The sequence below is a fragment of the Pipistrellus kuhlii genome, unplaced genomic scaffold (assembly GCF_014108245.1).
Source record: "Pipistrellus kuhlii isolate mPipKuh1 unplaced genomic scaffold, mPipKuh1.p scaffold_m20_p_20, whole genome shotgun sequence".
Lineage (NCBI taxonomy): Eukaryota > Metazoa > Chordata > Mammalia > Chiroptera > Vespertilionidae > Pipistrellus > Pipistrellus kuhlii.
In genome coordinates, this window is record NW_023425516.1 from 2170998 (window position 1) to 2182344 (window position 11347).

Sequence of the window (11347 nt, forward strand, 5' to 3'; positions counted from 1 at the left end):
ATTTCAAGATGAGAGACTCATGGAAGGAAAGAGTTAAAAGCTTTGGCTGTCTGTTTCATTTCTTCCATTAGGGAAAAAAGTCCCCTTTAAGACAAGTGAGTGCAACAGGACTGCTGGGAATGGCCTGGGCAAGTTTTTAATTTTGAGGTTATCTTGCAAAATTGCGAATAGTGTGGTCTGGGAGGCTCAGTGGCTTCCTTGAGGCCCCATGTAGCCATTCGCTTCCAACACTGCTGGCATCCTCGGGGAGCGAGTCCCACGGAGTGATGGGAAAACCGACTCCTCCCTTTTAAAGAACAGCCTCCGAAGCTGTGGTATCAGGTGAAAGTTCACACAGATACAAGTTGAATAAGTCAGTGTCTTTGTAACTAAGGAAAGAAGTCACTGTAACACAACCAACAAGTAAGCTGCTTTATTTTAATCTGACGAGTGATGAGTGCAGCACTGACTGCTGTAGTGAGCGGCCACCCGTGCACCCAGGCCTGTCCTTCCCCCGGTGGCAGGGGTAGTCAGGCTCAATCTTGTGGTCCCTCCTCTTCCCCCGCCCCCTGCAGTAAGTACGCGAGTATTATACAACTTCTGGCCCCTGATGGCATAAAAATGAAAAGTTTTCTCTCCTGTCCACCCACAATTAGGAACCTGCTAGTAAGTCCTCTGCTTCAAGAGGAGAAATAAAAAGACCAGTTTTGAAAGGAAAAGAATCGAGTCCATTTTATGAGTGTAACAGAAATCTGTTCACATCTGCTCATGAAGTAGAGACAGTGTCACAGACTGTACGTGATTTTGGAGATGTTCTGTTTTTATCTTGAGTTGAAAGACACATGGGCCATGTTGGATCTGAAAGCCTTATAGTCCAAAGTGACCGGGAGTAGGCTAGCTTCCTGTCACGCAAGCAGCTAGAGGGGAAAGCCTTACAGTTGTCTTGGGTGACTGCCTTCATCCCCTGACGCAGGCAGCAGTTCCTCCTGTAACCAAGGCCCCTGTTCTCTAGTTGCTGCTGGGCCTGAGACCAGCACACGGTCCTCAGCGCCTAGGCCTCGGAGACAATCAGGTCTCTGGTGACCTGAAAAGCCGCAATGAGGGAGCTCAGCTGGATCTTCTCGTTGGTGCCCACAGACAGTCTGTACCTAAAGGAAACCAAAAGGTGAGCGCAGAGAATACCACAGAGCAGCCCTCTGACAAGAAAAAAGATCGAAGACAGAGCATCTGAAGGTGGAGAGGAGGCAATGAGGATTCATCCTGGACGGCAGCCCTGGATGTGACCTCAACACCATCATTTTCCCTCACCAATTGGAAGGAAAAATTAAATCTAAAAAATGGTAAGCAGTGTTCTGAACCTCACTTTGTTCTAGCTCTCTAAAGATATGCAGAGTTCATGTGGTTAAGGGTTATTTCTTCACCTACAAAATGCACTGAGGAGTTATAATGAAGATTTCCTTCCTCTTAATTCACTGGGTAGTGTGGCTGACACGCCTTTGGTTCTGGGGTGTGGTCAGCAAGCAGGACACTGCTATTTCACCTTGCCACCTTTTATCTTTTTAAATATATACATACTGATTTCAGAGAGGAAAGGAGAGATAGAAACATCAATGATGAGAGAGAATCGTTGATTGGCTGCCTCCTGCACGTCCCCTACTGGGGGTGATTGAGCCCACAACCCAGACATGTGCCCTTGGCTGGAATTGAACCTGGGACCCTTTAGTCTGCAGGCCAATACTCTATCCACTGAGCCAAACCGGCGAGGTCTCATCCTGTCACCTTTTAAGTGATTAAGCCATTGAAAGCAAGATCATATTCACAAGTACTGATAAGTCACCTAATTTGTGCATTCACAAGCCAATGAGGGCAGATGAGAGTTGGCCTACGCTAACAGTCTGATGGTGAAACCAACGCTTTTGTCTATTTAAATGACAGCGGCCAGCTTCACTGGGGGCTAATAACTGCTCACTGGACAAGGCAAAGTGGAAAATGGAATTTGCTTACTCCCTGCCAGGATGCTGTGTACGCAGAAGGCTTCACAGCTGGAGGTCTGCATGGAGCAGGCTCCCAAATAACAAAAGCATTAGCAGAGCCAATGCAGACCAGCCTCTGAGGTCTTTATCTCAAGTATGTGACTGAGTCATACCTGTCCTTGTGTGTACTCATGTTCTGAGAATGAGCATCTCACATTCTTCCCCATCTTTCATTCAATAATCCCACCAAAAACTGGGTCATACTTGTACAGGAATGATTTAGACAAAACATTTGGAACCAAGCTAATAGAAACAAATCACAACAGGGGAAAAAGTAGGAAGAGAATTAAAATTGGGAAGTAAATACTCACTCAATGTCTGCCATTTTGGTCAATAAGTGTATTCGAACTGAAGATGGAAAGTCAACTGGGGGAAAAAACACAATCTAATGAATGAGCCTGTCATTCCGTAGAAGACAAGTGCTTGTTTAAAGATCAGGTGGATAACACCTTCCTTTCTGCCTCACCTCACAAGTTTTCATCCCCTCCATTTCTTCACCCTTAGCCCCTACCTGCCCCACCCCGCCGGATTCCAGAGTGATCAGGACAGGGAGGAGTAACTAACATGGCTCTTTTAGCAAATGGGTGGATCTATAAGTTAAGGTAAAAGCTGGTCTCACTTCCTCTCCCAATTTTAAAAACAAACTATTGATTTTTTTAAAGTCAATTTATGCTCAGTTTTCAAAGTGCAAAGCTGGGCTTGAGCCAACCACGTTCTTGGGCAGAAGCTAACATGCCAGCCAGCCAGAAAGGCCTGTAAAGGCACCGGAGAAGCAACACTCATGGATGCAGCCGGCAGTGCAGCTGGCTGTTGTAGAGGAAAAAGCTCATCCAAAAGGCTGCCCAGCCCATCACCTGGTTCTCCCCAGAGGCCAACTGCTTGGCTTGGGGCGATTCCGTGCGGAGAACCAAGTCTGTATAGAAGCTACAACCTCGTGTGGAACTTAAGATTGTTTAATTAAGACTGTTTTGGTTTATGTGAAAATAGATCTTCCTTCTCCCTCTCCTTTTGGGAAAAATGTTTCTTTTGAAATGTGAATTAAAACATACTCTTTGCTGCTGCACAACACAAACCCCGGGAGGAAATTAAGTTTTAGCCGTCAGGAGTGTCCACTCTCCCCAGCAGCTCTAGCGGTTCAGAGTGTTTTCAGAATGAAATTCTAAGCAACAAGACAAAACTAAAGATGAGGGGTTCAGTTTATAATTCATTCCTGTTTCTGCTTCCTTCTCTAATCACCCTTAACCACAGAGCACGCTCCTTCTGACGGCTTCCAACTGGAGAATGTGAGTTACCTCTGTGCACAAACAAGTGTATCTCCGTCAGGATGTCATGTAACGCCAGCCCCTTCAGAGTCTTCAGCTCCATGATATCTAGAGAGGAGCAGTTAAGGCAAAGGGGAAAGTTCCAGAACAAATGTGCTGCGGATAATTTTGAATCCACACCCTCGTGAGCGACTTTAGAAAGTAGAGTTAATCTCAGTAGTTTCGATGTGAAACTGCACATGAACCCCAATTCTTTTCTCATTTCCCTCTTCAATAAGGCTTTCTCAAAGACGCAGTGGTGGCAGCTGTCTAGGAGAGAACAGAACCAAATGCTCTCCCCCGGTGGCTTCATGTCACTGCACCCAGCTTTTCCTTTCACAGCAAGACAAGATGAACCGACCCCTTGAAAAGGACTGCAGTTCCCACCATGGTCCAGCTGCATCTCCATCTGGGGGTCAGGTGGCTCCCGGGTACCCAGGTCAGAGTCCTTCAGGAAGAACTCGGGGCATTAGACACGTATCCACTCCACCCACGCCGTCTCACTCCTACATCTTACAAGCTGAGCAGTCTCCCACATGGCTAACTGTCTTGCCAGAGGGGGGAGGTGCTGGCTGTAGCTCCTGGGGTCAAAGTTCAGGCCTTGGGAACTGAAAGCTGTTGGCAGGACGTGAGAAAGGATACTTCTGTAGGCCGTGGTGAAGTCCTGATTCAACATCCAGTCCAGGATGTTGGCGATGTCTGACTTGAGCGGGTGCCCTGTGCAGGTGTAGACAGTCTCCTCGGTCACCTTCCCAAAGGCCATGCTGGTGCTCTGCGCAGACAGGGAGGGGAGGGGAGAGGAAGTGAGAGGATCAGGGCGAGGATCGGGGTGGCTGCCACAGCCGCCGCCATGTTGCAGGGAGGTGGGGAGGAAACAGCTGAGGCAGCATGCAGGTGGGCAGCAGTACCACACGGCACAGGAGCTGGAATCCTGCTCACCCCAGTAAAGGCGGCCCAGGGAGGGTGCTGCAGCTGCAGAATCCTAACCCATCTTTCCCTCGTTTGCAACAAATTACTCTTCCAATTAATCAAAACACATTAGGAGGTCAAGGTCTTCCCAGCTCTAGATTTCTGAATTTACAGATTGGCTTGTACTATTGCTTATGTATTTCTTGAAAAAAGATTCCGAAGCCACAACTTGAGATTTGCTACGAGGAGCACCGTACCTGCAAAATGTTCAGAGCCCGCCGCATATCTCCGCTGGAGAGAGTTATAAGCGCTTTCATTCCATCTTCACTTACATCCACTCTGAAAGGAAACAGGCAGAGCTGAGGCCCCCGAGAGCCCAGGCCTTCCCCAAGGAACGAGATAGCCTGGAACGATTGAGATTTGGAAACAACGAAAGAAGAAAAGGGGAGGACGGAGTTCGCTACCCTCCTGATCTGTAGGATCTAGAATTCACTCTGGTATTTCGGGGCGACGGCTTCACGTCAGTAGTCACGGCCCACTCCCAGTCCAGAGTGACCCTAACGGAGGGCCAGGCTCCGCTGTGTAAATAGCTGGCTGTGACCGTGCTTCCGGGGGAGGGAAGAGCACGGAGAGGTGTGATCGCAGAGTCAAAGCACCTTTCACATAAGCAGCACTCAGCTTGGTTTCTCGCTCGGCATCTGATTACACAGAATGAATTATCCCAGGACCTTCCCTTCCAGTCAGACAAGGCGAAGGCATCTTGGCAGAAGCGACTTGGCAGCGTGCGGTTTCCAATGACAAAGGAGGAGGAGGAAACTGGGACCGCTTCCAGGGAGGAGGATGGAGTCGGGAGAAGAACCAAATGACTTTCATGAACAATGTCCCGGACATGCTGCCAACAGACCCAGACTCGGCGAAGCCGTTACAAACACCACCTTACCCCACACTCCGTTCCCGAGACCCCCTCCTTTCCTGATCCACCATATACTTACTTCTCCTCTTCTATGACGTGCTCCAGGCGTGGGACCATGAGCTCAGGGGTCAGGGGACCGAATCGGAACCTTGTACACCGCGACTGCAGAGCGGGGATGATCTTGGACAGATAGTTACAGATGAGGCAAAATCTGGTGTTTTCAGTAAACTTCTCGATCACTGGCAAAGGAAGAGAACCCAGAAATACGGAATGTCTCAGGAATGGTGCAGCAAACAGGAATGGGACAAGAATTCAAGAATGCAAACAAAGGAGGATGCTGCAGGAACAAGAGGGTGTCACGGATGGTCAGGACTGAAAATCACCCACTCTCTTTCCAAAATCTGACCGACACGTCACCCCACAGGCTTTACAAAACGCTTCTTTTTTTTTTTTAAGATGCACCATGATTCCTGTGCTCTCACCATCCCATCCCATTAAGACAGGAAAGCCGGTGTTCCTGCCCTTGGAATACAACTCCATTTGGCAGGCCGATGCTCCACCTTCTACTAGGCGGGGAGGTGGTGGCTTTTTGCACTTTCCGGTGGACCGGGTCTCAAAGCCTGAGAGCACTGACGAGAGAAGAACCCGAATTCTGAGATGCTTATGGCACCAGCTTCTCTGGGGAGGTACCCAATGCTGCTGCACAGGGATCTGCCCAGACGGACAGTCACTCTGCAGAACTAGATGCCAGAGAGAACTAGATGCCAATGCTCCGGGACCAGATCACCTGCCTTTCTCTCCCTCCCCAGCCTCTCCTCCCCGCCGAACGCCTAACGGTCAGCCTTTCCTCTGAGCTGAGCACCTCTGGATCTCAGTGAGAGGACCAGTGTCCTTTCACAGAAACGAGCTGCCCTAGGCCCCTTCAGACAGACAACCCACAGGACACTCTCCCTTCTCTGCCAATTCATTTATTGGCAAGGAGCAAAGTAATGTCAGCTTTCTGAGTGATGAAATTTCTGGAATTTTCCTGGCTATTTTGTATCTAAGGGTACCAACAACAGAATGCCCATCCAGCAATTTAGGGATGAAAGACTTTCCATCAAATGATACAAAATCCCCAATCCTTAAATTGAAGCCAGCTGAAAAGGAGCATGAGACCCCACGAATCCCAACAGGGCCTGTGTCTTAAAGCTGTGGAAAGGGGAAACCTCCGACATGGAGAGATTTGGCTAGATTAGGGGTGTCGAACTCAATCAGAGAAGGGGCCAAAATCTAAAATCCAGCCTAAATCGCGGGCCGAATGGTTTACTGAACAGTCATAAACTGTCATTGTGATGGAAACGCAGCGGAGTGCAGTGATGACAGCGTGGTGCGGGCCACATTGCAAGGCCTGGCGGGACGGATTTGGCCCGCGGGCCTTGTGTTTGACACATGTGGGCTAGATCGTCAGGTGGGACACATGGAGAAAGGTATGCAGAGATTTCTCTGGGCCAGAAAGGAAGGAAAATGGCAAAGACCCACGCCATATCTTATGCCCGAGGCTCCCAATTCTCCGGATGTGCTCAGCAGCCAACACGCCGGACTTGGCCCCTCTCACCTCTCCGCAGGGCGTTCTGGGCGTCCTGAGTCATAGCATCCGCCTCATCCAGGATCACCAGCTTGAAGCCTTTCCTGGGAAGACAAATGGCACCAGGTAGAGACTGCACTCTCCCTTCCGCTTCAGTCACTGTGTGCCATCAGGCCGAGTTTCCGGCCATTTCTCCCAGAACGCTCCCTCCCGCAGCCGACACCGAGGTCCCAGAGGAAACGCCCCATCGCTCCCTCAGCTCTTAAAGGAACTGAGGCCCATCGTCTGTGTGTGTTACCACTTCCGGCACCTTCACCTTTCTTTCGCACAGTATCCCATCACTCTAGTGCTTCCCCTGCCTCCTTCACTCATGCCTGTCTTTTTATCTTTTTCATTTTAGCCATCATCCTGATCTCAGATCATTTTTGTCTAAATTCAAACTAGCTCATGCAGGCTAAAAGTGGAATAGAATAGGTCCTCAGTTAACTAATAAAATGAACTTAATGCTTCCCCCAAGAACTTGCTAATACAGACTTAGATAACATTTTATTTCAATATTTGCATTTTAACTTTTTTTCTTTTCTTTTTTTTTTTTTTTTTTTTTTTTACCACCACCCCTGTACTTTATCTCCTTTTCATGGCTATTTTTGACAGTCATTTCCCCCTACTTCTATAAACTGGCAAGAGGAAGCTAAAAAAAAAAAAAAAAAAAAATCAGCTGTATAATCTCACTGATCAAAATCTCGGGGGAGAGAAATTATGCAAATATTTCTTACTTAAATATTGTCCTTGTGCTAGCAAAGCTCAGGATTGGTCCCCGAACGATGTCTATTCCTCTGTCGTCTGAAGCATTCAGCTAAGTGTGGAAGAGAGAAGCCAGAATAAATAAAAAAACATTTATTTGGTGGATGACTTATGAATTAAGGTACCTTTTCATCAATCTAGCTCAGCAAGCTAGGTCTCCAAGTATAATGACAGCTAAGAGATAATCACTATTCAAAAAACAAGGTCCCGTTTGTATTAAAACTCCTAAGCTCACTAGATTAATCTTTCAGTCTGAAAGGCAAAAGACTGACTTTCCTCTCCCCTCTGAGGACAATCCGTGGCAAACTCTGGAGGAATAGCTAAGTGGCCTGGTCTCAGTGACCTCTGACCCGAGCAGGATGGTGCTAACGTTAGCTACCACAACCTGGAGCAACCCAGAAGTTACCAAGTGTCTTAACACACTGAGGTGAGAACAGGTGTGGCCGCGAGGTCCTAAGATCTCGAACAAAAAAAACTAAATGTTTTTCTGGCAATCAACAATGCTTAGAATGTTGTAATCTAAGTGTATTAGTCAAGTCCAGCAGTGAAGAGGTGGCTTCCTCAAGTTCAGTGCTTTGAAGAGAATCACATGAAGACATGTTGTAAGAGGTATTATTGGTGGGTGTGGGGAAACCTCAGGGCTACGCAGCAGGCCAGGGACTGCTGGGGCCCATTCCCCCCCAAGTCTTAGGGGGTTGGTGAGGTCATGGTGATGCCACCTAAGAAGGCAGTGCGATGTGCCCCGTAGAGGGGGATGCTGTCGGCCCATGGTGGCTCCCAGGCATGTTCTCCTCCCCTCCCCCACTTCTGCCAGGACCCCTATTGGCCAGGCCTAATCAGGAGCCAGAGGGTAAGGGAGCTTGTAGCCCGTACAGTTCAGCTGTCCGGACAAGAACCCATTGCAGCAATGTGGAGGGGCACATGGAGGGGCACACGGAGGCAGCCAGCAACTGAGTGACCACGGAGTGTGTGGTACAAGCTGGCAATAACAAGGAAGGAACCGAGCCCCACAACTGCCTTCTCACTAATGCCAATCCAGACCAAAATGTCAATTATAGAAAAAAGTGAGTTGACCTATCCTATGCCTGCTGCTTTCCCAACCAGCAGGACAACTTCCTTGTGAACTAAAACAGAAGCAGCAGAACCGAGAGAGACTGGAGTCCTTTTTTCAACTAAGAACAACCCCGTTTACCTCCAAGACCATGGAGCCAAACTCTTTATCTCTGTACAGCTGTTTGGCACAGGCCAGGATGGTGGACGTCTTTCCGGTCCCCGGAGGACCGTAGAGAAGCAGGTGTGGCAGTCTGTCTTCACTGATAAACTTCTGAACTGAGGGTTGGGGAGAAAGAGACTCCATCAGTTTCTGAGAGCCGCACTCACTGTGGGCCCTCGAGGTGGGTGGAAGGTGCTGCCACCTCATGTTTAAAGCAGAGGCAGAGGCGGGAATAAAAGACCCGAAGGACCCCATGCTTAAAGCGACCTCCCATAAAGCTCAGCGAGTCTCTTCCTCCCACAAAGCTCAGCGAGCCTCTTCCAAGTGTTTGCTCGGCAGAGACAACACCACCAAGAAACTAGGATGACGTGGATGCTTACTGGTACTCAAAATGTCCTGATGAGAAATGAGATCGCCCAGTGTCTGTGGCCGGTATTTTTCAACCCTGAAATACAATTTAGCATGGATTACTTCACACATAAATGCAAGAACAGGTTGTTATGTGCAAAAGAATCCTTTCGAATCCTTTCGTATCCTAACTAAAAAAGGAAGAGAAACAAAATCCTCTATGTTTGAATACAGACCGGTGGTTCTCAACCAGGGCGCGTCTGGCCATACCTGAAGACATTTTCATTGTCACAGCTGGGTGGAGGTTGCTACTGGCATCTAGTGGGTGGGCCCCAGGAATGCTGCTAAAGATCCTCTAATGTAGGGGTGTCGAACTCAATCAGAGAAGGGGCCAAAATCTAAAATCCAGCCTAAATCGCGGGCCGAATGGTTTACTGAACAGTCATAAACTGTCATTGTGATGGAAACGCAGCGGAGTGCAGTGATGACAGCGCGGTGCGGGCCACATTGCAAGGCCTGGCGGGACGGATTTGGCCCGCGGGCCTTGTGTTTGACACATGTGCTCTAATGCATAGGACAATCCTCATCCTCTTCCCCCCAATCAAGAATCTGGCCCAAAATGTCAATAATGCTGAGGTTGATAAACTCTAATTTTCACCTTTCCAGCTGTCTTCCTATAACCTCAGCTTGGATGGGCACCTATGATTTCAAGGCGAACTCAAATATGAACTCACACCCAATATGCAGAAACAGATAATGATGGTATATCCAAACAATGGAATAATATTCACCCATAAAAAGAAATGGTGTTACACACTACATCATGGATGAACCTTGAAAACATGGTAAATTAAGACAAAGGCCCACATATTGACCATATTTATATGAAATATCCAGAAAAGGCAAATTCATCGAGAGAGAAAGCAGATTAGAGTTTGTCAGGGGCTAAGAGAGGGAGAAGTGAGGAGTGACTGACTGCCAATGGGTATGTGGTTTCCATCTTGGGTGATGAAAATTTTTGGAACTAGATAGGGGATGGTTGCACAACATTCTAAATGTACTGAATGGCACTGAATTCAGCCATAAACGGTAAGTGACATGTTTTTACAACGATAAAAACGAATTGAAGTTATTATTAGACAAGAACAACATGGAATTTGCTGCAATTGAGCCAAATCCCTGTGGTCTTTAACACATCATCAGGCCATAGTTGTGAATACAAGTCTGAATTCAGAACACTTGGGTTCAAATCCAAACCCATTTTCTAGTTCTGGATCTAATGCAAACCATTTAACCTTTTGGCTGTATTACTCCAACTGTAACACTGGAATAAGGAATACCTACCTCCTAGGATCTTTGTAAAGATCAACCGTCTAATCGGGTTCCTGCTGACCTGACAGAAGGCCACCTAAATAAGAGTTACCTAGAGGGTGTGATGATTATTTTAGTGTAGAATTTGACCAGTCATCGCGTCGAACATTTTGGCACTGTGGCCGATGCCATGTCAAGACGCGGGATCAAATCCCCGTGCTGTCATCCAGGTGCGAAAGCCCTGGAAAAGCCCTAAGAACAGAGGGAGACTGGGGAGCTGGGGGAGGTCGAGACGAAGGTCCGGGACGCAGGGATGAAGTCCCGTGGGGCCCCGGCCCCATGCCTACCCGCCCACCGCCTCTCCTTTCCCCCGGCAGCCAGGCCTCTCCTACCAGGGCAGGTTCCGGATCTTGGACGCCGCAGGCTGCGGCTGCGCTGAGGTCTCCATGGCGGGGCGATGAAGGCGTCCAACCCGCTGGAGCCGCGGCGTCCCCGGGGGTCAGCACCGAGCTCAGCCCAGACCTACTCCAGGGACCCTCGCACTTGGAGTTCGCGCTCAAAAGCAGCTCTCGCGAGACTTAGTCGTTGCTTCCGACTTCCTCTCTAGGTCCCGCCCCCTCTCTGTTGCTAAGGCGCCTGTTGCCTAGTGACCGCGAAGCGCGGGCCCTCAGCCTCCCGCGCGCTGCCCTCTCTGCCTCGCCGGGAACCTCCCTGAGCCCGGGGAGAGGGGCGGCGGGGAGAGGCAAGGCCACCCCTGCCACTGCCAGGCGCCATTGCACATCGCAGGCTCCCGGCCAAAGCCGAGGCCAGGCATCGCCGACGTCCGAACGCTGGCCGTTCAAAGGGCCAGAGGGCCGCCGGCGCTGTAAAACCCGGAGGAAAAACATCCCCAGACGATGCGCCAGCTCTAGACTGCAGATGCCATCTGCAAAGAGCCTGGAAAAACAATTGGCCCCAAAGCGGTGAGGT

At 49.1% G+C, this 11347-nt stretch overlaps 1 protein-coding gene across 1 annotated transcript; it reads right to left on the reverse strand.

The window, feature by feature from the left end:
• Positions 1-513: 513 nt before the first annotated feature.
• Positions 514-11071, reverse strand: RFC5 (replication factor C subunit 5). Its single transcript, XM_036448897.2, has 11 exons — positions 10771-11071; positions 9100-9164; positions 8699-8835; positions 7479-7558; positions 6733-6806; positions 5215-5374; positions 4480-4561; positions 3956-4085; positions 3305-3382; positions 2324-2378; positions 514-1127 (listed from the first exon to the last, which is right to left on the reverse strand). Exons 1-11 carry the CDS (start codon positions 10824-10826, stop codon positions 1031-1033), a joined length of 1014 nt encoding a protein of 337 aa, XP_036304790.1. The 5' UTR covers positions 10827-11071; the 3' UTR covers positions 514-1030.
• Between the last annotated feature and the right edge of the window lie 276 nt (positions 11072-11347).